General features: G+C 40.9%; 1 protein-coding gene across 1 annotated transcript in view; it reads left to right on the top strand.

Moving 5' to 3' along the window:
* The window catches only part of ST3GAL1 (ST3 beta-galactoside alpha-2,3-sialyltransferase 1), a 32908-nt gene extending 6408 nt beyond the window's left edge, over positions 1-26500 (top strand). Inside the window, exons 2-7 of the mRNA XM_042462130.1 lie at positions 1671-2545; positions 6997-7193; positions 10158-10337; positions 17447-17492; positions 20660-20779; positions 23573-26500. Of these exons, the coding sequence (XP_042318064.1) occupies positions 2231-2545; positions 6997-7193; positions 10158-10337; positions 17447-17492; positions 20660-20779; positions 23573-23746 (1032 nt within the window). The 5' untranslated portion in view covers positions 1671-2230 and the 3' untranslated portion in view covers positions 23747-26500. The remainder of the gene's footprint in view (positions 1-1670; positions 2546-6996; positions 7194-10157; positions 10338-17446; positions 17493-20659; positions 20780-23572) is intronic.
* The last annotated feature ends 1025 nt before the right edge of the window (positions 26501-27525 follow it).

Below are 27525 nucleotides of genomic sequence, written 5' to 3'. Positions count from 1 at the left end.
AGCTTTAGACGCTGGCTTTGTTCATTCAAATGGTTGGATTACAAGTGTGGAGAATAGGGTTTGAATCCCTCCTAAGCCAAGGAGACCCACTAGCGGACCTTGGGCAAGTCATACTCTCTCAGCCTCAGAGGAAGACATAGGCAAACCCCCTCTAAGCACATCTTACCAGAAAAATTCTATGACAGATTTGCTTTAGGGTCACTATAAATTGAAAATGGCTTGAAGGTGGACAACAGCAGTAACAACAACAACATAATCTTTGAATGAATTTTAATTTTTTAAATGTTTAGTGTTTTTAACTTTACAAATTGTTTAATTGCATTAAAATATATATATATATATATATATATATATGCTTTTATTGAATGTTTTACATAGTTTTAATCTGTATTGTTTTCAATATGCTGTTAGCTGACTTGAGTCTCATTACTAAGAGAAAGGCAGGAAATAAATGAAATAGAAGGTGGAGGAGGAGATATTCTGCATAGGTCAGGGCTTAGGAACTTGTGACCTTTCAAATGCTGTGGAACTGCAGCTCTCATCATCCCTGACCCTTGACTATGTTGGATGGGGTTGATGTGAGTTGGAGTCTTGCAACATCAGGAGGTTCCAGTGGTGTAGAATTGAATCAGTTGACTCAGAGATAGTCACATTAATGACGTCACTTGGACTCAACTGGGCAATAAATGATGTACTGACTTGACTCAAGACTTCTATATTTTTAGTGACTGACCTGCTGGTCTAACTTCAACCCGAAACAGCAAATGTGTTAGGCAATGGGCTTGAGGAAAGGATTGAAGTCTACACAGTAGTCTCTCCGTGCTGCACAACGGAGGACCTTTCTCAAGCTTTTGAAAAGCTTTAGAAGGATCCTTCCACCTTAAGCCCATTGATTAACACATTTGCTGCTCCCATCTGAGAAGCCTCCCCCTAATTTGGTGTACATCTTGTTTTCTAGTTTTTGAAATCCATGCCCCCCCCACACACACATACCACCTCCACCACCACTTCCTTTTTTCTGTTGAAGTTGGCTCCCAGATTTGAGATTTGACTTGAAAGTACTTTGCAAGGACCTGAGACTTGATCTGAGACTTGGAAGGTACAGATTTGAGACTTGAAGGTACAGACTTGACTTGAGACTTGGAGTAAAAGACTTGAATACATCACTGGAAGGTTCACAGGCTTCATCCACAGACATTGGCTATTGGTTGCCATCTAATGTAATCAGTAGATTCAACAGAATTCTTCCAAGGGGTCATTTGAAAAACAGCAAGAACGTTTGCCAATTTATAGATTTTTGTGGGTTTTTTCAGGCTATGGAGGCCATGTTCTAGAAGAGTTTATTCCTGACGTTTCGCCAGCAGCTGTGGCTGGCATCTTGCCAGCCACAGCTGCTGGCGAAACATCAAAAACCTATGGATGCTGGCCTTGGAAGCCTTTGACTTCATGTTTGACATGAAGCATCTGTCATGGAGTATAGCATTGTTGTTTTGTTAAGGTTTGGTAAAACATTTTGGACAAAAGAACTCCATGACAGATGCTACCAAAACATTTAATTCCCATCGATTCTACAAGCTACAGGATAGAGAATGATACTCACACCTTTTATTAAATTAAAAGGTCCATAAAAATTCCATAGTGAAGTTTTCCCTTTTCTTTTGTGTTTTCAGTTGGAAAAGGAAGATGTTTCAGCAGCTTCAGGAAATCAGGTTTTGACTGCCGGTTGCCTTCAACTCCACCCTTCACACAAACTGGTTGCTAATGAAATAGTTTTGAAGAAAAGAGTGTTATTTCCTTACCTACAACTTTTTCATTGAAAGTTTCACTTCCCACACAGAAGAAAAAAGTGTGTATTTCACACTGCTAATAATTTCCTCTCAATCTGGCCAGGTAGTAAAGAGAAAATTACAGTTGTTTACTTTGATTAAACCTTTGGAGGAAGAAATTAGCAGCTGTTCAAGGAGATCTGCAGAGAAGAGATCTGAAGTTGGAGAATTATCTTTTTTTTTTTCTTGTAAAGGAAGAGAAGAAAGAGACAATCCATGTTGGTCTCTTTTCAGTGGCTCAGGGTCACAACAATAAGGTCTGTTTCTATGAACACTGAAGGCAATTGAACAGCTACTGGTGGCTTAAGTGAAGCTGAGAAAAGAACCCTGCAGATTCTCTACTTTTTCTTATCTCAGGCCCTTTTGCTCAGGCACTCGAGGCAAACGAAGCTACGGAGGTCAAAATGCTGGCCGTGAGGAAGCGGAGCCTCAAAATGTTTACGCTAGCCTTACTTTTCATTGTCACTATCACATCGTTCTTGCTCAACTACACACACAGTGCAGTCGCAGTCACCTGGGACCCCAAGCAAATCGTCTACCAGTTTTCAGAGCAGTTTAAAAAACTGATGAAATACTCAAGGAGGCCGTGTGGCTGCAACACATGTGTTTCTGAACAAGGGGTTTCGCTTTGGTTCGACGAGAGGTTTAACCAAACTATGCAGCCTTTCTTGACCACACGGAATGCCTTCGTGCCTGAAGATAGCTACAAGTGGTGGCTGGTGAGTAGGAAGGACAGTATGACTTTATGGTGCTTAAGGTTGCCAGGTTAGTAGCATCCCCGGCCAAAATCTGAGGTTTCAGTGCCAAAATCTAAGACTACCGACCATCACTTTAAATCCTGACTTACTCAACATTAGTCACTATATTCTACAGAGGTCTGTTCTCCTGTAGATTGTGATGCAGCAGACTTGTGCTTCCACTTCCCTCCCACCAGTGATCTCTGGTGCAACAGTCAGAAGCAGAAGGATTCCTGTTGCAATTCCTCCTATCACCAGAGACACTGCTTGGAGATGGGTGGAAACATCAGTCTGCTGCATCTTGATCAACAAAGGAACAGACCTCCATTGCTCACAGCAGGTGCCAATTCATAAACAGGATTTGTCGACTTTTACAATCCCTACATATTCCCTACAGGGTTGCCATGATCGTGAATCATATAATCATAGAGTTGGAAGAGACCACAAGGGCCATCCAGTCCAACCCCTGCCATGCAGGAAATCTCAATCAAAGCATCCCCGACAGATGGCCATCCAGCCTCTGCTTAAAGACCTCCAAAGAAGGAGACTCCACCACTCTGCGAGGGAGTGTGATCCACTGTCGAACAGCCCTTACTGTCAGGAAGTTCCTCCTAATGTTCAGGTGGAATCTCTTTTCCTGTAGCTTGCATCCATTGTTCCGGGTCCTGTTCTCTGGAGCAGCAGAAAACAAGCTTGCTCCCTCTTCAATATGACATCCCTTCAAATATTTAAACAGGGCTATCATATCACCTCTTAACCTTCTCTTCTCCAGGCTAAACACCCCCAGCTCCCTGAGTCTTTCCTCATAGGGCATGGTTTCCAGACCCTTCACCATTTTAGTCACCCTCCTTTGGACACGCTCCAGTTTCTCAATGTCCTTTTTGAATTGTGGTGCCCAGAACTGGACACAGTATTCCAAGTGGGGCCTGACCAAAGCAGAAAAAGTGGCACTATTCTCTCGATCTAGACACTATACTTTTATTGATGCAGCCTAAAACCGCACTGGTCTTGTTAGTTTCCACATCACACTGTTGACTAATGTTCAACTTGTGGTCCACTTAGACTCCGAGATCCCTTTCACATGTATATCTGTTCATTTCATTTTCCCACCCTAAGTGCAGTACCTTACATTTCTCCCTGTTGAAGTTCATTTTGTTAGCTTTGGCCCAGCTTTCTAATGTATTAAGGTCATTCTGAAGTTTGATCCTGTCCTCTGGGGTGTTAGCTACTCCTCCCAATTTGGTGTTGCAAATTTGATAAATATGCCTCCAATTCTGTCAACCAAGTCATTGATAAAGAATGTTGAATAGCACTAGGCCCAGGACAGAGCCCTGTGGGACTCCGCTGGTCACTTCTCTCCAGTCTGAAACAGAACCATTGTTGAGCACCCTTTGGCTTCGGCTGGACAACCAATTACAAATCTATCTAACAGTTACCTTGTCTAGCCTGCATTTTACAAGCTTGTTTGCAAGAATGTCATGAGGAACCTTGTCAAAGGCCTTACTGAAATCAAGATATACTATATCCACAGCATTCCTTTTATCTACCAAGCTGGTAATACATAGGGATTGTGAATATGAATCGGTTACAGATGTGTAACTTGAGGTTACACATTCGTAACAGTGAACTTGAATCCCAGCCCTTGTTTTTCTTGACTGTGGTGTCCCACTTGTCAAGTGCCCTCCTGTTGGTGACCCAGTGTTAGTTTCTTTTCAGTTTCAGACTTTTTATTAAATCATCTTGGCCCAATTTATTTTTGAGCATGTGCAAGTTGAGTCTTCCTTATCTAGAATTCTAAAATCCAAAATATTATATTACAAAAGCCAAATATTGTATTACAAAAGCTTGGTTGAACTAGTTGATATGTTTTTATTCAGTTTAAATTATTAAGTGATTTTAGTCTGACATTATTTAATTTGTTTTTTAAATAGTTTTATCTGTGTACTGCCCTGAGACCTCATGAGAAAAGACGGGATAAAAATACTTTATGAAATAATTTCAGAAGAAAATTGTGTGTGTTTTATGCACTTTATAAAACCTCTGTCTCAAGGGAAGTTAGGTTGGCTCCATCTCTGCAGTATTCCAGTGGGTGGTAAAAACTGTCCATTAGTTATTAAAGCTGGCTTTGAAAGTAGCTTTTAACAATTGTTTAACACTGTTTTTAAACAATGCAATAATATCTCTTGTAACTCAACACCTCAGGGGCCTGGCTAGTCAGAGAAGCAATTAACAAATACTTTTAATAAAGGAATGAAGTCAGCATAATTATATGAACAATAATCTGAACATAAATGAACATGGTTTAGTCAATGCAAAACTGTGCACAATAGGAAATGCTTGCAAAACATTGAAGGAGGAACACACACAAATATATCCACTAATTTCCATTTTGAACTAAAAGAAGTCTCACAACTCAGTACAGCAATTGGAGAGAATGAGAATGCCTGTAGGAAATCTAAGAAATTCAACAAGAATGAAACTGACAGGTTTCCAGATCCCTAGGTGGAAATATAAAAGTCCAAGTGCCCACTCCTGGAGACATTTTGTTCCCCATGGTATCTTATTTCTGTGGTAAGCTGTCCTTGAGAGGTTTCTCAGGCTCATGGCTTTCCAGATGTCCAAGGGACCTATTAAATCTATGCTGACAGCAAAAAAGCCTGCCAATCTCCCACTGCCACTCCCCACCCCAAAGAATCAATACCATTAAAGGCAGTGACCGGACTTTTACTGCCTCTGGCTTTACCAGCTGACTCCTTTCTGGTTTCTGATTATAATTGGGTTTGCAGAAAGAGCATTTGCCAGGAAGAAAAACAAACAAATACCAACAATTCTTGTGCTTGTAAATAGATGTTCAGGACTGTTTCCAAGAGAACAAAACAAAACACCACCAAGACTAAGAAATTGCAGGTCCTCAACTCTATAGCAAATCTTCTCTTTAGCTAGAATTGTTTTATCCATGGATAGCACAAATTGTCGAGCCCCTAAGCTAGCATCTCTATATCTCAGGGCCTGGGTAAGAGGGAAAAGTCTCAGGGTGAGACTATTGCATTGAAAGTGTGTGTGTGTGTGTGTGTTCCTCATTTATTAGACATGGTGTTTTTGGTTTCAGTGATGTACTCTGTACAGCTGTGCTTCATGCTTAATGTGCCATGCTTAATGAGATTACTAGTGCTGATCCTTGTAACATCAGTCTTTTAACATGACCATAGCACACCCTGCAACATCACAAAGAGTCATCCCTAGGTCTCAGAGTTTGGTGCTGAAATCGCAAAGCCTGGGAATAGTCCTGACTTGGCAACATGGGTTGTAGGACCAGATGTTCCACTCATTCATGAAATTTTCTGTCTGTGAGACACACTTTGAGTTACATCGGCCTCCCAAGGCCAAAATGTGAAGATCAAAGCAGAAATGTCCAGAAGTCCTGTTCAGTGTGATGAAACCTTTTGGGGTGGGGGGAGAACAAAACAAGTCATCCAGTACTGAAAATAACAAATACATGTGTTGTAACTTGGACGTTCTTGGTAAAGTATAAGAGGCTTTGTCTGCAATGGCCAGGATACTCAGAGGAAGCCTCAAATATCCTAACCTCAGAGCTGCCTTCTCTTTACCTGGCCCTGCGATCCCTTGAAGGGCTGGCTATCTGCTTGTATGTCACTTTGCCACTCACCACATCCACTGCTGCTGTAGCACACTCACTTCTGAGGTCAGAATGAGGCACTGAAAAACCATCAAATGGTTGGGCACCTTATTCTGAACTCAGTGCAAGTGGCTGGCAACAGTGGTAGTTGTGTAGGGCAACACAGTGGGATGTATGGGCAGCATGGGAATCAAGGACTGGTTCTTCCCAGAAGATCCAGAGTAAGAGGTATGATTTTTAAATTTTTTTTATTAAGGGTGTTATAACCCAATTCTAATGCTGAACAGACCCTGGATTTGGGCTATACATCATCTGAACAGGATACCACCAGCAGCACAGGCCCATGGAGACAAAACCAGAAAGGACAGTTGGCCCTCTGTATCTACAAATTCTTTATCCACGGATTCAACCATCCACTGCTTGAAAATATTTTTAAATACAGTACATATAAATTCCAAAAAGCAAACCTTGTTTTTGCCATTTTGTATAAGGAACACCATTTCACTATGCCATTGAATTTAATGGGATTTGAACATCCACAAATTTTGGTATCCATAGGGTGTTCTGGAACCAAACTTCAGTGGATACCGAGGGCCCACTGCAAGGATATTGTGCCTGTCACTTGGGCAATAACACAGTTATAACACATTACTTCTAAGCTCTATGGAGGACATTGCTCAAACGACAGCTAGTCTTATTCAGAGGCCTTTATATAGGTCTAGCCTGCTATTGATGTTCAGGATACATCCTTTTGCTGTTGCAAGTGTTGAACTAACTCTTGCTTTCTTTTCCACAGAAACTACAAGGAGAAAGAAGTCCAAAGGGGATTAATGAGACCATCCAGGAGCTGTTTGAGATTATTCCTGGAGACAGGGATCAGCTTTTGGAGAGAAGCAATTCACGGTGCAGGAGATGTGCAGTAGTGGGGAATTCAGGCAACCTTAAGCAGTCACAGTATGGCCAAGATATCAACAGCCATGACTTTGTGTTTAGGTGAGTAGTAGCACACAGTTCTTCAGCTGAAAGCCGATACAATGCACCTGCGCCATGCACAAGCCAGCTTATGCGGAAGCCACTTGGGGAGGAAATCAATGGCATGCACATGCCGCTCCGCCACATGCACGCGTCCCATTATTTCCTATGGGGCTCGAGCATAGGCAGATTTTCCTTTACGCGGGGGGATCCAGAATGGATCCCCCGTGTAAGGAGAGGGCCCACTCTATATAGGAACTGAAAGTTATGCAGGCAGCAACTGTAATGCAGCCTAACCATGGCTTCCACTTAACAATTTACTGCAAATTAGAAGTTGGCTTATGCACATCCTTTCCTGTCTTTTGAATTAGTCAATGTTTGCAGCTGAAGAGTGAAATGGACTCTGTTCCAGATAGTATCCTACTTCATTTGTAAACTTCCTGGCTGAAAGCCTACATTGAAGTTGCATGGCATAAATCTCCACATGCAGAATTATGCATTAATTCAGCTGTATAACTCTTGCGTCAAATGGCAATGTTGCACAACTGAATTAAGAGATGAAAGATGCATCTAGATGCATAACAGATATGCATACACTTGGGTAAACACAATGCATACCCAAGTGAAATGTTCATGGCTCCAAACACACCAAGGACGCTTCTGCATCCTTGAACTTAATGTAACTATTGTGCCAAACCAACCAAAGTCCCTAAAACCGAAAACCCCCAGAAAAAACCAACAAAACAACAAAAGGGTTCTGGCAAAAACTATGTCTTCCTCAGTGGCCTGTCAGTGTTTAAAATATAAAAAGTGTAATAACTCCTTAGCATACAAAGTGACTTTGCTGAATTCAAAAGCTGAAATTTTACCTTTTAGACATTACATTGGTTTTTTTGCTCCATGGTGCTGTTATTCCCTTATAGTTTTTGCCAGAATTTTTGCATCATACAAAAATGTTGAACTGCTTCCATAAGGGAACAGCAGGATTCCAGTCCATGTGTTTCCCCACACCTTTTCTATTTTTTTTTCTACCAGAAAATTTGTTTTGTACTTTTTTGAAACCAGAAAACAAAATCCACTAAGGGGGGAAAGATAGATTAGGTGTACAAGGCCTTTTAAGAACAGAAGGACCATAATGATACCAAAAGTCTATGTACTCCAACACTCTCTTCCAATAGAGGCCAAACTATTTTCTGTTGATCGAATAACAACTGTAACCCTCCTCCCACAACCCACTTTGCTCAGCAAGCTATATAAAGCCATATGGGCTAATAGTTGACCCTAAATTCCTTGGAGTTTTCTAATCTCCTTTTAAAGCTCTCTCAGTTGTCAGCTATCACTACATACTGGTGAAGTGAATTCAACAGCTTCTGGAGATACTGGGCATTTAAACTGGTTGCCCCCTCCCTGCCCTTGCCACACCCTGTCTTCACAAAGCCCCAATTCAGTTGCACAGTATCTTCAGGAGGGAAGATCATTTCCACATCAAGTCTGGGTCATCCCTCCCTTAAACCAGTTTAAAATGACTTATCTTGTACTCTGGGTCTTTCAGGAGCAAAGCAATGCTGGGGAGCTGTTTACATACACAGGATCCTAGTGTTATCACCACTGAGGTCACAAGGTGCCCAACCAGGCGATCGACCCTGGGCACCTAATTTTATTTTCAGAGGGAGGAATTTGTACCAACAGCAGCACCAGGTGGAACAGCAGGATGCATGTGTAGGCAGCTGCCCCTGTCTCTGCAGAGGTAATGAGGGGATTTCGGGAAGCTCTGGGATCAGAATACTCCAGGAGACCATGGAGTATTCTGGACAGTGTTGACCCACCCTCTGACTGAACTTTAGGAAGAACCGACCGTAAGTGCTGTTTAGCAATAAAATGGACTACCTGAGAAGGTGGTAGACTCTCCATTGGAGGTTATTAAACAGAGTTGGGATAGCCAACTGTTAAGTGGGCTTTAACTTTGGATTCTTACATTAGCTTCCAACTCTGTGTTCTACAAATATGATCAGCAGGCGGAAGTACTTCCTTTTATTTATCCTAAATCTCACACCATTCAGCTTCAGTGGATACCCTTGAACAGCACCTTTATGAAGGAGAAAGAAAAACCTTTTGTTAGTATCAGGAGATGGCCATCAGGATGTAGCCACACACAGATGATAGACAGATCAATATATTTCATTGGTTTTGGATGTTTTGAATTTGTTTTTGGTTGTACTCAAAATAGAAAAAAAATGTGGGTGGAAGAATACTTAAACAAAATAAATGTTTGTTTCTTATTTATTTACAGTTTTTTTAAAAAAAAAATAATACCTTCTTTCTTTCTCTCAGTTAGTCTCAGTGGTATTACAAGATACCTTTTCACACTGATCCAGACTAACAGGGCTATGCTTTCAACTTATACCTTTTAATAAATACTTTATGTAAAAGTTAATGAGCAAGTCTGACTGGAGAACCTGGCACGCCACCACTTTACTTCTGTTTGTACTTTTCTTGCATGGGCATTCTTTCCTTCTGCATACGCCTGGTCATGTACAGGGCACGTTCTACTAGTGTTTAGAAAGCAAAAGTAGACAGACCTTTTAACCTAACTTAAACAGCTTTGAGCAGATTCTTTACTGTAGTGTTCAAGGCAATCTGGAAAACAGCTTAGTCAAACAGCAAGTTCCCCCATCCCTGACTGAACTGGTGAAGCAATTCTAAACTCTTGACTTAAGGGCCAAAGGGAATACTTCTCCAAATAAACTCTGCTTTTGGAGAACTACTGTTGTATTTGCTTTGAACAAGGTCCAACTGTTTTTAGGAGATGTGGCTTTCTGACTAGCAAGCCAGACCCACCTCAGTTATTTAAATCAAATGATCCATGTGTTACATGGCAAAAGGATACCAATCGATCTTCTCATTCCAGTAGTGCTCCTCTTGACATTGACTGGTTCTCTTTGTTTGTGTTTTCTTTTCCCTTCTCCCCATCTTTTTTGGCTAAAGAATGAACAAAGCCCCAACAGTTGGCTTTGAGTCGGACGTTGGCTGCAAAACCACTCACCATTTTGTGTACCCAGAGAGCTACAGAGAGCTGGGGGAGAATGTCAGCATGGTCCTCATCCCTTTCAAGACCCTGGATCTGCGCTGGGTCATCAGTGCCCTCACCACGGGCACCATCAACCAGTAAGTTGGTCAAGCAAACCCAAGAGCTCCAGTGTAACAAGGGCAAGAAAAACTGCTCTTTATGTCAGGTTAACTTCGGTTGTGTCTGCATGGGCCGGAATACTCCAAGGGCATCCCAGAGTATCCTGGATCCAAAACTGCCCCAACCTCCACCTCTTACCTGGGGCCCTCCATTGTGATGTCAGGGAGCTTTTCATACATGCTTCCACTGTACTGCCCGACACAGTCATAGTGGTGATGAGTCACTAGCTCCTGAGACCAGAACAAGGAGTGGAGCATTGGTGGCCTTCTTGTGACCTGAGGCCATGCTATGACCTCAGAGCAAGCAACTTGCTGCCACTGCCATCACATTCAGTGCCATAGTGGAATGCATTTTAAATAGCCACCTGAGGTTGAAACTGTTCGCTCTGGATCTTTCTGGAAGATCCATAGCAAACAGGGAGGGTATGTTTACTCAGTTTTAAGAGAGGTATACCCCAGTTTAGTGCTGAACAAGCCCGACATGTGCTGGACAGTTCACACCAGACTCAAAGATTGGGGTCAGTGTCATCCAAACTCCACACTGACAGGATAAGGAGAGAGTGGTTTATTTGGCCTGTGCAGACAGGGCCCTCCTCATGTAAAAAGCAATAATAACCATGGGAAGGACACCCAGATGTTAGTTCCCTGTCCTGTTTTCCATCTCCACTGAGTCCTTGTGGGATGGACCAGTTCACTCTGGAGAAAATGGTAACCTAAATTGGTAGTGACTTGTTTTAGGACATAATCATGCCTTTTAGTGGCTTCTGGGGATTAAATTTTCTATTTGAGAATATAAATGGAATGTCTGGTGGTTTGGAAGAGGATGGAGGCACACACTAATGGCTATTAGAAGCTGCATATAGCCTATGGGCTATATGATCTACTGTACACAAACATCGAGTAAAGGCACCTAGCATTGAGACCAGAGATTGGGAAAGTTACATTTTGGGACAACAACTCCCAGAAACCCTCCCAGCCAACATGACCAGTGGCTATGCCAGCTAGGAGAGATTTTGTGCATTAGCCCAAACAGGTAGCTTTTTGCCAGCTCTGGTTGATAAACCAAAGCTCTGTGAATTGGTCTGGTAATCTCATTTTAACATCATGAAAGCCAAGCAGAGCATGTGGCAATGAATCCCTTCAAGTGATTATGCATGAAAAGCACTTTATTTGCCACGGGAAACAAAGAATTAGAGCTTGCCACACAAGACTAGCATGCCTCTGCTGCAATAAAAGGGATTTACTCAAATCAAGTTGTGGTGACATTACTGTGTTAGAAAGCAATATTATAGATGGGGCCAAAAATACAGGTCTGAGGGAACCACAAAATGTGTATTTGTATGTCAGAGGACACCACTAATGCACTGTGTGCTTGTTGATGCAACCCTGCCTAAGCCTTGAAAATTTGATGTACTTTGCTCTAGCACACACAGGGGAACAGATTACAAGTAATAGCAGTCATATTATGAAAATTCTGCCTTTATTCCTGAGATAACAGGATCTACTCTGCACCAGATCTTGGAAAAATTACTTAAGGGATTAAGATCTTTATTCATTGAAGCATAGAACAGATCAGTAAGAAAAGGGAAGAGAAGAGGGACAAATCTACCTACATGTTATTTTCTGGCTTCTTTTGATTATGTGAAGATGGTGGCAAAAATAACGTAGCCCATGTTAAGAGGGCTTCATGACTCAGCCCTCCGCACTACTGCAGTATACCAACCCAGTATACTGCAGATGAGTAAGATCGTGACTACCATCATCCTCTGCCACCAATTGGGCTGTTTGGGGATAACAGAGGGTAATCTGGAAGTGCCAGATTCAGGAAGGCTATATGCACTTTCTAGCCTGGTTGAGGCTGGAAAATGACCCATGCTTGTCTTGTAGCTTCAGCAGTAGTGGGGCACATGAGGTTCTCCAGATGTTGCTAGACTACAGCTCTCATCATTTCTCACCATTGGCTGTGGTGGCTTGGGCTGTGGGGACTTGCAGTTCAACCACATCTGGGGGAACATCTGCCATGATTCACACCCCTGCTCTACATCCATCTGCAAGGAACAGGTATCCTTGTTTCATAAAACTGCCTATGGCGCGGGACAGACTGCCAAGAAACGGTGGTCTGCCAGGGCCCATTTTTGCTCCTCAGGGACGGTGCAGCCCCCAAAAGGTGCACCGCCACTGCAGAGCAAAAAGAACCCGGACTTTCCAGTTTCTTTGTGCAACGCCATAGTGACATTGCGAGTGCGCCTGCACTCGCAATGTAAGCGATGCATGGTGCTATGCAGACACCATATGGTGCTTATGTCATAGTGGCAGTGCTCTTATACACGGGGCGCTGCCATTGTTATGCCACAGTCACATAGTAGGGTTGCTGGGCATGCAGTCGCTCTGCCTCCGGGCAACCCTACTATGTGTCAAGGCCAGCGCAAAGCACTGGTCTGGATCAGGCCTATGAATCCCTGGTTTGTCTTTTTTAGGCTTGTTAGAGACATGAGCCTTATACTCCTCTTCATACTCATTCTTTAATTTCCTGGGTGGAGTTTGATAGGCCATTGCTTATGGATGGTAAAATAACTGGCAGCCTGATGCAGAGCTCGGAATCCTGCTAGATCTGATCTGCTACGCCTTACCAAGTCAATAAATGAAAAGGAAGGCAGGGAGTCACATAAGAGAAGAAATAATCAGATTGAAAAGGAAAGGAGGGGTGTGGAAAACATTTATGAGGTTCTAAGAGCGAGTCAGCCAGGTTGTGAAGGTTAGATAAACAGGGCAGAGAGGGAAAGGATGGGAATCTTTGTTTTTTTCTTATTTTCTCTCTCAAGGAAAGTTCATGCTTCTGAATCATGATTTTCAGGAAAGGACACTTGTGTCACTCATTGCCACAATGTCATTGACGCTGTCCAATAGGAAGCCGTGACACTTGCTGACATTATAGGCATACATTTTTGAAGAAGGCATGGGGAGGAGTTAGTTATCTCCTCAGAAACAAAATATTGTGCACCAAGTGCCAGGAAATGAGATTTCACTGCTGCCAAGTGCTTAGTAAAGGAGAGGTTCTGTACTCTCCCACTAGGATCACATCCTTGGCCCCGGATTTACCCTAAGCCTTAACATACTAGTGTCTCAGCTGCATGGCTCTTCTGTAGGCTTGAGTGGAACTATATGGCAAGCAAGGTGGGGCTGGAACTGTTTTTACCACTATAACAGACTTGCCATGCCTTCCAAAAGGGTTGTTGGTTTCCTTTAGGGAAACAAATGAGTGACTCGTGCAGGTAGAATCCAAGGTACCTGCCTGTGCCTTGGCATTGACAATATGAAATATAACCTTCAGTTGCACAAACTGTAGATCTTCAGCTTGTTTGGCTAGAGAGTAGGAACCAGCAACTGGCAGCAAAGATCACTGAATGAGTTGTCCAACTGCGGTAACCCAAAGGGAAGCTTTCTCCTCAAAAGGCCACATGGACATGTTCCAGCCCCCCTCTCCCCCATAAAGCTAGAGGTGGCTAGACTTCTATTTCTAGTTTTAGAAAATGAATATTCTTAAAATTTTAAACAGTTCAGACCATCTCTGAAATCCATTAAGAAGATAGACTGCTGGTACTGGAGGCTTCCAGAGGAGCAATTCACCCTTTTCTCTCATGCAGCAAAAGGGTGATCAAGAGAATCTGGACAGATAGCCTTTGCAGGGACTGAGTACCTACTCCTGCCACAGATTTGACAGAAGATTGATTTGGGGAAGGAATTGGATGAAGTATGTTTCCAAAGATGTCTTTGTATAAATAGTCCCCATATCTCATGTGAACTCCTCCATTGCACCCCCCATACCATCAGCAATGACAACAATATATTGTGAAAGGTCTTGGGAGAGTGTTTTCTCTGCTATGACACCCCAGTTATGGATAGTTTGTACACTTGCCTCTTAGCAACTTGCCATCCAATATCCACAGCTAAGGACAGCTTGTTTGTTGGGCTATAGCTTGGGAGTTGTAATTTTCCAAACTCCACTTCTGACTTTGGATAACCTTGCCCTCATTGCCAGGGATACCACAGAGGACTGCAGGGTATCTTTGCAAAGAATGCATAGGGACATGCTGAATTCTCCTTGGAGTACGGAAGCACTCCTTCCCTACCCACTGCATCTCATACAGTGACAACCCTTTTCCCAGATAATATGAAGAGCAGAAGGAACCAAAAATGGCTAATGATATAAGATAGGATAAAGAGATTGTGTATCAGGATGTATTTTTAAGATACTGTAGTTCCATTCCACAAACTAGCCCTATGTGTTTGAACTGGAAAATATTTGTATGGCCTTTTTCAGGTGCTATTGAAGGAAATAATGAAGAGATGATAGATTTGTGTTAATAATTATTGACAAAACTATGTGTATACATTTGCCTCATGTTAACCTGCATATAAAATAGAATCATTAAGAAAGAACATTTGTTGTGTACCTTCATGTCGTTACCGATTTATGAACACCCAAGGCAAACCTATCATGGGTTGTTCTTGGCCAGATTCGTTCAGACAGGGTTTGCCATTGCCTTCCTTTGGGTCTGAGAGAGTGTGACCTGCCAAAGGAGGTTCCATGTTTGAGTGAAAATGTGAACCTTGATTCCCTTAGGGTCTTTGCCCAACTCTGAAACCACTATTTCACACTAACTTGCTTTTAGGAAAACTTACACAAGTGTAAGACACCAACAGGATTATGGCCAAAGAAGGTTTTTTTTTTAACCTCTTTAATCTGTGTCTCTGTGTAGGTGCCTTCAAGTCACTTGTCATTTTATGGTGACTCCGTGAATCCCATAGACATTTGTTAGACAAGGAATACTCAGAGGTAGTTTTGCCAGTTCTTTCCTCTGAAATATAGCCTACAGCCCCTGGTATTCATTGGTGATCTCCTATCCAAGTACTAACCAGGGTTGCCCCTGCTTCACTTCCAAGTTCAGACTGGATATGGTGCCTTTAGGGTATTTAGGCCCTCTTTAATCCAAATGTTGCTAATAATTATTGATGTCTATGCATCGCTCCTGACCCTTTCCTTATAATAACTTTGAACAAGGCCAAATATTATTAGCCAAAAGCTGATGGGCTAATTTGTGGAATATATACACACACAAACACATATTGCAAATCAGTCTCTCTATCACATCTAGTTAATACCAAGCAGCATTGGGAAATGGGGTGAGATAAATGATGTGTAAATAGAAATGAATGCCTAGTGTTGTGACCGGAAGTTGATGTATCTCTGGCTGCATAGCACATTGTCCAACTAGACTTGTCATGTTGTTTCTCCTTTTCAGGATAGGGAGGCAGAGGTCAGGGTTTCTTTCTTTGATCTTCCTGCCTGCAAAAGCATCAGGAAAGGAAAACAACATAAATGAATGCAAGTAATGAGATGGAGCAAAAGCTAAAGAAAGTAAGGCAGCTTAATGTGTAACAAAATAAAGCAAACTTTTGACTGGGTATAATCAAAGGCTTTAAGTTTGAAAGTTTTGTTTGGTAGTTGAGAAAGAGCTGATTTTCCCCAAAACTTCTGATAGTATTTACGAAGGTATTAGTCTCCCCTTCGTGGAGAAGGTTGTTTTTTTTTTACAGCAATAGCTTCATCCAACCCAAAATGCCACTATCTCTGTGGCAAGGAAGTGGCACTGACCTTTGTGCCTAGCAAAATGTTGGCTCACCAATGGGTACTGCCTAAATACTGTAGTTCTGACTGCTTTGTGAGAATCAATGCCAAGAGCAAAACTGAGAGTTTTATCATGGGACAGGACATAAGAGAGGATTCCTGCCATAAAGAGGCTGAATGACAGCTGAGAGTGGACTGCAGAAACAATGTATAGGAATTTTCCATGCAATCACAGAAACTCAATCAATCATTAAAAGGATGTGACTCAATAGTATGCAACCGCCAACCTGTGGTCACCTAACCCCCCTTCCAATATGGGTTAACTATTTTTGACAGGCTAAATATTTGGTCATATTCTCCAAATTTGTAACTATGAACTTTAGTTTGGTCTCTCATTCTTAAAATAAACTGTAAAGATAACCCAGAATTAAGAACTAAGGATTGTTTCTGTTTATCTCAGTTTCACAGTCTTCCAGGTGTTGCTGACTAAAGTTTGAAGCCATTAATGATTTGCATTTTATCAAGAATCTAGGAATCAGTGAGAAATTGCCAGATAATGTGGCATCTTCACAACCTTTTTGTGATGGTGGGACTGCATGCTTCTATGAGGCAAGAGGTTTTACTGATGGTAGCATTGCTATTGGCTGGGTCTTCCAAGTCAAACAGGCTTTTGCTGAGAAGCCAGATGTAATGTGCAGAAAATCCCCATTAATTATGGTGCATAACCCCCAAACAAATCCAATACCAGACTGGTCATCACCCAGTTGAACAAGGATTGTGTCATCCTTACTGGACTTCAGGTGAAAGGTGGGCTACAGGGTTGGATATCTGTGGTTGGGAACCAAGAGGAGATATTGTGAAGCTATGGGAATGCCAACCATAGTGGAAGAAATGGACAGAAGCCAAAAGCAGATTAATAATAGAATGCTATTATGAAGAAAATCCAACAGCCCAAGGTCACCAAATGAGAATGTATACAATCTGGTGGGAAATGGCTAGAACTCTGTATCAGTTATGGACAAGCAAATCTAGGTCACTGTTGTATGTTTATGATCAGTACTCAGACATGATTTTGACACGATCGCCATTCAGTCATAACACCCACTTGTAATCTAATTTACCAAGTATCAGCTTCATATCTGGTAAGAAGGAGGGCCATTTGCCAGTGATTGGAGCACAGTTGAATGATGTTTCCATTCGGTTTGGAGGCAGGAGGAGAAGCTACTTAGTTAACTATACTTAAATCAAGTATATTTAACTAAGTACCTCATAGAGAATTTCAGTCCATGTTCCCAGACTATAATGTAAGAAAACAATAATTAGATAAAAAGATGGTTGCTGCTGCTGCTGCTACTTATTATTATTATTATTATTATTATTATTATTATTATTATTATTTGTAGGCTATATGCTACTAGTATTAGGTATGTACTGACTCAGTTATGTCCTTCTTTAACAGCACATACATTCCAGTTCCCCGTAAAATTAAAGTCAACAAAGACAAGGTGAGTTCCTGTTCTGATCTGTTCAATTTTTTTTGGAAGATTCTGCAGTTATTTGTGATAATTGTACATTCCCTCCTCTTCCTCCTCTTCCTGCCCCATGCATGAAGTTTAATTTTGTAATTTCTGTTCTGTTCCAAACACAGCTGGACACCTATGAAAGAATTATACCTCAAAACAAGGATTTTTTTTAAAACCATTTTCCCCTCACCTGGCTTGCTGTCGTAATTTTGCAAAAGATTGCAGTTTGAGAGGATATTCATAGGATTTTATGGATTGTCTTCTGTGTGTCTTCTCCTGAGAGCCAAGCCAACCTTTTTATGAAAAAAGACCAGTTCTCCAGTTCATTCCAAATTTGTGTAAATATGTTCAAGACTCCTCTTCCAGACGAGGCAGATGTCTTGGGAGACGAATGTATTTATTGCTCTTGTTGTTGTTGTGTGCCTTCAAATCTTTTCCAATTTATGGTGACCCTAAGGCAAACCTATAATGGTTTTGTGCTTTTTTTATTATTATTATTATTTTGCAAGATTGATTCAAAGGAGGTTTGCCATTGCCTTACCTTGAGGCTGAGATCATGTGGTTTGCTGAAGATCACTCAGTGGGTTTCTGTGGCCAAGCAGGGATTTGAACTCAGTTTTCCAGAGGCTTAGACCAATGCTCAGATGATTATCCCATTATATCACACTGGCTCCCTGTGCATGGTATTTGACAAGTTAAGCTGGTGCAAAGACTTGGGAGTATTATCTACATTCTTTAAGTTATAGCCTCCCTTGTCTATTTGTCTGTCTGTCTATCATCTATTTATCTGTCTGATTCCCCCAGAACTCAAGGCAGCTTACAAAAATGTAAAACAAATACAGATTTTAAGAAATGCATACTGGTAAGAACCTGCAAACTCTTGTTGTTAAATGTAATTAAATTACAGAATTGCAGCACACTTCCCTTTTAAAATGATCAGTTCCTCAAAGCCTGTAGAATTTCATAAAAATCTTCATTTTCTGATAGAAGGACAATTCAGAGACATCCAGTTTAGTCTTCCTAGAGAGCTCCAGAGCCAGGGGACCAACCCCCAAGATGTCTCTCTCCAAAGTACCCACCAGACGTACTTACAAGAGAGGCAGGGTGGAGAGTAGGGCCTCTCCTGAGGATCTCAAAACTTGGCAGGCTTGCACTGGACAACACATTACTTCAGAAAGCTGGGACCCGAGCCATAGAGAGCTTTATAGGTCATAACCAGCACTTTTAATTAAAACCAGTTTAAAATAGTGCCACATGCTTAACACTGCAAAAATGATGAGGTCCAATGAAATCTAGGCTTTAGAATATAAACTTTCCAAATGGGGAGAAAAGGGGGCTGATGCAAAAGAGAGTTTGCAAACTGAATTTATTCAAAAAATGCCTTAATGGCAACCGGAACAGAGCTGGAAGGAAGGATGGGGAAAAAAAATAAAGGAATGTGGCAGCACCTTTAAGACTAACTGGGTTTTATTTTATCATGAGCTTTCATGGATATAAACACATTTTTCCTGATGCAGTGTGAAGAAGTAGGTTTCACTGCATCTCAAGAAGTTGCAAAGAAAACTCTGTGATAGGTTGACCAATAGGGTTGCCATAAGAAGTGTGTTTATATCCATGAAAGCTCATGCTAAAATAAAAACCAGTTAGTGTTAAAGATACTTCCACAAACTATCTTTGCTTCCCTTCCCTTCAGTTTATTTTATGTCTATTTCTTTTGAAAGGAATTGAGCTTCTAGTCTAAAACATGGTTGTGGCTCCACCTACTGATACCAGTGGGAATTGTACCTGAGGTGTATTATTCAACATTTGATTTATTCTGTTATGCATGTTGTTGATGTTGTTATTTTTATATATCATATTATATATAAAATTATTCACTAGGAGGGTTCTGCAGTGCCTCTGCTACATAGCTAAGTATACATGAAGTTATGCAAAAGAGACCACAAAATAAAATTGTGGCCAACATTTATAAGATTTTTCCTCCTCTTAGGTTTCATGCTTACATTTCCCAACAGACGTGGTTGGATAGTTTTATTCAGTCGAGAATGACCACATTTGGCTGAAGTAGTGGAGGTAGAATAGCTCACGCCATGCTTTTTCACATGGCTGTGCAACACAGGTGGTAAACAATTGCTTGTGGATGTACAATGAACATGGCCATGCCTGAGTACACATTTAATTGTGTACAGTACTTGTTTGCATATTTGTAGTCTCTGTTCTGTTGCACAAGGTTGCCACACAATTCAAAGATAGCATAAATAATGCATAACTCAGCATGTTGAGGTTTATGGTGTACAACTCTGATGTAGAAACCCAACCAGAGTGTCTTGATAATGTTGAGACTTCTTGCAGAAAATGGCTGTGAAATTCCTCATCTCCTGTTCAAGTGAGATAATAGATATGGGGTGGGGTTTTTTTAGGGGGAGGGCATTGGTCTCTGACAGAGAAGACTAAGTATCTCACAAATCTACAAATCCCAGAATTTCATAGCACTGAGCTATGGCAGTTAAATCAGTGTCAAAGTGCATTGATTCTGCAGTGACAGAATGCAGAATGAAGCTACCATTTGGTCTCCCAATAGGAGAGCATTCCATGATTGAGTTGCCACAGCTTATTGTTCACAGTATATATAAAAACATATATGTTTTCAGCTATCAAGGTCTCAAGCCATATAGGGCCTTAAATGTTATCATTAGAACCTTATACATTGAGCCCTTGGTATGTGCTGGGGTTTGGTTCCAGGATCCCACATGGATACCAAAATTCACAGATGATCAAGTCACATTAAGTGTTATGGCATAGCAAAATAGTGTCCCTTACATAAAATGGCAAAAACACAGTTTGCTTTTGGTACTTTAATTTTTTTCTTAATATTTTCAAGCACCAGATGATTAAATCTGTGAATAGGGGATCTGTGGATATAGAGGGTTGAATGTGTCCAGAATTTCAAATGAAAATTTTGAAACCCAGAGTGCAAAGTGTTATTTGAATCATACTTTGTAACATTCTTCAGTCATGAAACTGAGTTCAACAACTTCAAATTCAGAAAATTTGATCTAATTTCACATTTCTTTTTGATGGTTGCTTTCTTAATCGCTGTGAGTAACTGCAGCAGGATTAACATTGCTGTGTTGCTTCATTTCATGCAGATCTTGGTTTATCATCCTGTCTTCATAAAATACGTTTATGACAACTGGCTGCAACATCATGGGAGATACCCCTCAACAGGTTTCCTGTCTGTTATATTTGCTCTGCATGTCTGTGATGAGGTATGTGCAATGCTAAGGCATAAACTAGGCAAAGAGTGGACATGTGCTGGGAGTCCAGGGGCTAATTTCCCCTAAGATACATTGCAGACTGCACTCTTTCCAAACCAAAAGATAGGTGTCTGCTGCTGCTTTAGTAAAAAATTAAAATACTTATGGAGTAAAATGAGGCACTGAAGGGATCTGATCTTTGTTAAAAGAAGCAGCTCTGGGTTATAGCCACACTGCAGAAATAAAGCAGTTTGACATCTCTTATCTTCTCATGATTCTGTCCTTTAAAATCCTAGAATTTGTAGTTTGGTGAGGCACCAGAGCTCTCTGACAGACCAGGCTGAATACCTCACCAAACAAATCCCAGGATTCCACAGGATAGAGTCATGACAGTTAAAGGGGTGTCAAACTGCTTTAAATGTGCAGTGTAGAAATCAGGCTGGTGGTTTTCAGAAGCACCACTTCTTCATTACAGGTTGAGTCTCCCTTATCTGAAATGCTTGGGATCAAAATTGTTGGATTTTGGATTTTGGAGTATTTGTATAAACATAATGAAATATCTTGGAGAGGGGATTGAAGTCTAAACCTGCAATTCATTTATGTTTTTAGACACCGTATACACATAGCCTGAAACATTATTATTATTATTATTATTATTATTATTATTATTATTATTATTATTAAAATAATTTTGTGTATGAAACAGAGTTTGTATACACTGAACTATAAGAAAGCCACCAATGTGGACAATATTGGATTCTGGGGTACTTCAGATTCTGGATAAGTGATACTCCACCTGTATTTAATTTTTTTTCTCCAGCTAAAGTGAGGGACAGGCTGAAAATCTGGCTCATGGGCCATAGATGGTTTTATAAATATCATGATTTGGCATTTTATGTTGTGTGAACCTTGGAGTCAGTGGCTGCTGCAACATGGTGTGGCAGAAAGCTGTTTGCATATTGATGGCCAAACTCAGCATTGGGAGCCAAGTCCATAATATCATTCACTTCCAGCAGCAAGCAAGACTCACCCACAAGAGCATGGGGCTCCTTTCTCATAGGAGTTTATCAAAGGGGAAGAATTTCTCTTAAATTCGAATGAAAAGAAAGTGGGGCCAGAATGCATTCACTTAAAGTCGCTAGTTTAGCGCAATTACGTGAATGCACATTGCGTTCGAACTGGCTTCCCATTGCCTGAAAATAGCATGACATTGCCCGAGTTTGCGTGTGGCAGTCTATCACGCAATAACGTGAAATCACATGATTGCATTCAGACTGACTTCCCATTGCCCGAATTTGCGTGTAATGGGTTAGCACACAATAATGTTAAACCCTATGATTGTGTTCAGATTGCCATTGGATTATACTTCTAGTTTCCCTTGTCTGATAAAGTCCTTAGGGGAACAAATAATACATTAGACAACAGACTTAAGATCTACTTGGCAGACTATCCCCATGGCACATCAGACGATCTTTCTATAGCTTTTCCTAGAAGAAAGCTTTAGAAGGATCCCTCCAATGTGCAGTGGGGGCAGGCTGCTGAGTAGTCCTCAATCCCACTGTCTAACACATTTCTGTTCCACTCCGAGAAAGGCACTCCATGCTCTCAAAGTGAATTATGCTGTAGACTTTTCTGACATATTTCTCGCTTGGGAAGCCAAGATGGTGTTGCCATAGTCCAGACAGCATTTTATAATTATAACTGAAAGGTCTTTTGCAGCGATGAAGTGCGGAAGCCAGTCTTTTTTAACTTGCAAATGCCAAATGGGCTTCCACATTTCAGTGATTCTATTTTTCTTTTTTTTTATTCTTTTTTTTTAACTTTTATTTTTTATTTCACACATCTAAATATGCTTACGTTCACAAGATACAACATATCTCTTGCCCACCTTCCTTCTGACATTTCTCTGTTAATTTACTCTAAATTATTCATTTGTTACATTGTATCTCCTCTTCCATTTCTTCCCTCCCTTCTATTTTTTAAGTGATTCTATTTTTCAACAGTGTTCTGGTCCTTAACCTGTTGAATAAGCAGGGGATGCCTGCATACATACAAGAGGGAAATATGGCATCCTGTTATCTTTGAACCAAAGCAGTCTTTCCTTCTAGCTCAACGTTAAGTATGCAGACAGATCAAACATGTGCTTTGAGGGCCCTAATTACATTCTTATGCTTTGATAACATTAACTGGGAAGCTGTGGTGATACTTTAGATGTATGGTATTATACATTTCCTTTGAATATAACTGCTGCATAAACAAGTTAATCTTACTTGGCTTTGGTCCCAAGTCTTGGCTGGTAACATCCATTTGTCTTGGCATTCTCTTAATTCCTGTACAGCCACACTGTGGATCCATGGCTTCCCTAGTCCCCCTTCTAAAATGTTAATCCTGCTTGAACCTCATCTAGTTTCCTGATAAGTCAGAGTTTCTTTGTGGCAATAATGTCCTTGGTATGAAAAGGAGGCAAAATTGTTGTCATGACTATTTCAGTGTGTGATGTTATGGGCTGCATCAGCACTGCAGAAATGGTGCAGTTTGACACTGCTTTAACTGCCATGGCTCAGTGCTATGGAATTCTGGAATCTGGAGTTTTGTGAAATGTTTAGCCTTATCTGTCCCAGGATTCCATAGCATTGAGCTATGGCAATTAAACTGGTGTCAAAACTGCATCATTTTTGCAGTGCAAATGCAGCTGATGAGGCTACAAATGGTTACAATAAAATAAATGTAAGAGACAGGATTTTATTGAGTTCTCTCTCTCTCTCTCTCTCTCTCCATGTCCCCCCACTCCTGCTCCCAACTTAGGTGGATCTCTATGGCTTTGGGGCAGATAGCAAAGGGAACTGGCACCACTACTGGGAGAACAACCCATCTGCTGGGGCTTTCCGGCAGACAGGCGTCCATGACGGTGATTTTGAATCCAACATAACATTGACTCTTGCCTCAATTGACAAAATACGCTTCTTCAAGGGCAGATGACCCTGGTTACAGGGAGAATGGTGATCTCCAGCTGCAGGGGTTATGGATACATTTATAAAAAAGAAAATATAGGAAGTCTCAAAGAGGATTGTGTCTCCCACCACCTCAGCTGACAAAGCCACAATGAACTGTTGGTTGGTGTTAGCAAGCAGCATTGATCAACACTATGTATTGGCTTCCATTTCCTTATTGGTATTTGAAAGACATGGAAGAAACCTTTAAAAGGTGCTGAGAAAAAGACTTCCTGCCTTCATGAGACTCCCTTTGCAAGGTGTCTAAGTCCTGAAACCTCATCATGGGCACGTTAAAAAGAAAGTGATCCCCCTCTCTCCAATTTCTGAATACATATCTCAAGCTTTCTCTGAGGAAAAACACAACAGAAGATATGCACATAAAAACAACAAGCAGCTTGCGGGATTTCCCTCTAGTGGAGGTGAGACACCCTCTTGATTCCAAGATTACCTCAAAGAAGCTTATTCTGTTCTTGATCTTTCCTTTGGAGCATCCATTCAAAGCTTACCAGTTCACATCCTGTATTTTGAACAGCTATAACTTTGTCTCCTGTGGGCAACCTTGGTTCCAGCCTGCACTTACCACCATCAGGGGTATTTGAATGAAACTCTTCCATTTCCAGATATTATTTTTGTGAGAAGCATAGTAATAGTCCTCATAGCCATAAGAAAGAAGGAAAGGTGGGAGAGATTATAAAGGAAGATGTTGGAATAAACTAGTCACTATTGTTTACTTCTTCTTAAAAAATGTCCTTTGAGCTGCTACTCAACTCTGAACTCTCTTTCAATGCTGAGTATTTGACTGAAATATTTTTATATCTCTCTCTGCATACCTACCTACCTACCTACATAAGCACCTATATACATACACATCTGTCATTGACACGTGCCTTTATAAAACACTTGTAAAATGAGAGTTACTTGTCTGTTTAGCTCCATCAAAAACTGAAATCTCTCGCTTAAAACCTTTTGAATGAAAATACATGATCAAAGCTCAAGTCCACTTGATTTATACTTTTGTTTTGACTCCTTTCTTCTCTTGGCTTGAAATGTCCAAACACCACAGCATGTGGTGAGGAATATTTGTGATTTATTTTGGCAGCGATAAATATTTTTGCCTTATTTTAAAAAAAAAATTAAAAAAAATCAAAAAGAAGATTTCTCCCATACCTATATTTTTAATAACTGTGGTTGATGATTCCTTCAGAAAAGCAGGGTTCCCACTATGGTATGTGAACTGAGTGGTTCATAAAAACAGGCAATACATGTTGCATCATATTTCAAGAAAGATGTTCATAGCAAGCAAATGTTCATCTTGGGGAGAAAAATCTCTCTGAACATAATGGGACTTACTTCTGAGTAGACATGTTATCAGAATGCATTGTGAAACTTAAGAATAAAATGAAGAAAAGATAATCAACAAGTGTCCAAGGTGCAACGGCCTTTGGAAAGTGGTTTGGCTTCAAAAGGATGTCATCTGACACAATATTCTGGAAAATATGGTCTTGAGGAGAATAAAGAGGGATAAAACAATCATTGAGAAGGTTGTATCAGAGGAATGAATCTTAGTGATGTTAACAACATGGCTTCATAACAGCTTTAAGAAAATGAAGATGGATTAAACAACTTTAAAGTTACCTTATATTACAAGACATGGGACCTGTTGACTTGAGGAGAAAGGGACAGTGTCAGATTGGACTGCTTTTTGAGACACATTTTATCGAAAATCTAGATGGTTGAGGTCCAGACACAACATCATCATCACCATTAGAGAAATCTTTGCATAAGATTTCTTTTGAGAAATGTGTTCCCATAATTTTTCTCCCAAGGACCAAACTACACAGTACAAGAAATCCATTTTCTTCTTCTGGGTGTTGTTACTTTTTAAAGCTTAAACAAATTATTGATCAATTGGACATTGAATTAGGAGGCCCCACTTCAAACCAGGTGCTTTGTGTTCAATCCTAGCTGTGCATTTGCCTGGCGCGCTTCCTCGGCATCATGAAATCGGTGGCTCCCTCTAGCGTTACTGAATCATTCAGGAGAATGAATTTCCTCTTAATGCAAAGTTTCCGTTAAGAGGAAATTCACTCTCCCTGAACAATTCCAAGATCCTAGAGGGAGCTAATGATTCCATAATGCTAAGGAAACCCACCAGGTATTCATACATGCGTTTTTCTCCAATGATCCAGGGATGATTGACAGATGGTAAGCCCTAGTGTGATCATATTTTGCAGTAGCACATCCATCAATGATTATTATATTATGTGAAGATGTACTTAAGTGAAGACTTACTCTTGTATGCCCATGTTGTACAGTGCATCATTGTTACTGAATAGCTTGGAAAGTTATGCAGGATGGAAGGTTTTCTCCAAATCATGCATAATGAACCCTCTCCACCTCTTTTCCCCTCCAGATTAAAAATTCAACAGGTGAAGAATCATTTCTCTTCTGAACTCCATATCCATGCCCTCCAAAGATTTGTCTTCTGAAATTCTGCTGCCCAAGCAGCTGTTAAAGATAGGGGAGTCCTGATAAGGGGGAATTTGGAGAAACCAGAGCTGATTTTCATGCAAAGTGAGCTGTTTGCTTTTTCCAAAGAGCAGTTTCTTCTGCCAACACTGCTTTTCTTTATTATTTAAACTCCTGTGAGTTTTTAGAAACCACTAGAAATGAAGCCTCCAGTGGAGGCTACGTTTACCAACATTTAACTAATCTTGCTCTTATTTATTTTTGTTTTGTTTTTTTTAAAGCCGGGCCAGCTCCCAGACAGACCAGGTAATGCTTTGCCTAGTATGAAAATGAAATGATAGGAGTGCAGAGGAAGAGTTGCTTGCGAAATTTGTTTCACATCAGGGCTGCTGTTAAAGCTAAAGAAAAGGGCCAGAGGGCAAAACAGGAAGTGACATACATTAACAGCTATTCACTTAGAATTGCTTGCTACTTGGTTTTGGAGATTATGGTTTCAGAAGAATGCCCCTTGCTGAAAGAAGAACATTCACCTCCCTTTTTCATTTGTAAGATGATTTGTGTTAGTCTTCAAGGTTAATGCAAAATAAAAAACAAAAGTAGTTGAGGATGAGAGGCTACAGTCCCCTCATGGTTGTCTTATGCTTGTGTATTCCTGCATGGCAAGGTTTTTGGCTGGATGACCCTTGTGGTCTCTTCCAACTCTATGGTTCTGTGATGAACTGGGGCAGGTTTGTCAGCTTGTTACATATTTGTGTTCAATTTGTTTATAAAAAAAAATCTGAAACAGAGATTAGTCAGCGTTTGTTTGCATGGAAAGCAGGGATGAGTAAAGTGCAGCTTCTAGGCTGCATGCAGCACCCAAGAACATTTTTGTCACCCCCAGGGGTCAAAAATATTTTTGCTCCAATTGCCATCTATGGAGTGTGGAAAACATTTTCACCACATCTGGAGTTTTCCCTGGACCAAGAGGCCTTGTTTTGGAACAGGATGTGAATAGGAAGTGACTTTCACTTACTATCTTTTGTTAAAGACCAGAAGACCCCCATGCTGAAAATGTTCCCTGGTCCCCAGAGCATGGGGGGTTGCAAAAGTAGGTGCAGTTGGTGGATGTAGAGCTGCAATGACTAATGTGTCCCCCCAACCTTCCACAGTTGTCCACCCTGATATAAGGGAAAGTCTCCAAGTTTTCTGAAGATTTAGTGGCAGAGAAGCAGATCTAGATTTTTTTGTGTGTGTGGTGTAGTGGTTTGAGTATTGGACTACAGCTGTGGAGACCAAGATTTGATTCCACACTTG

This window comes from Sceloporus undulatus, chromosome 4 (assembly GCF_019175285.1).
Source record: "Sceloporus undulatus isolate JIND9_A2432 ecotype Alabama chromosome 4, SceUnd_v1.1, whole genome shotgun sequence".
NCBI classification, from domain to species: domain Eukaryota; kingdom Metazoa; phylum Chordata; class Lepidosauria; order Squamata; family Phrynosomatidae; genus Sceloporus; species Sceloporus undulatus.
The sequence above is the reverse complement of the archived record's forward strand: the minus strand, read 5'-3'. Positions and strand labels throughout refer to the sequence as shown.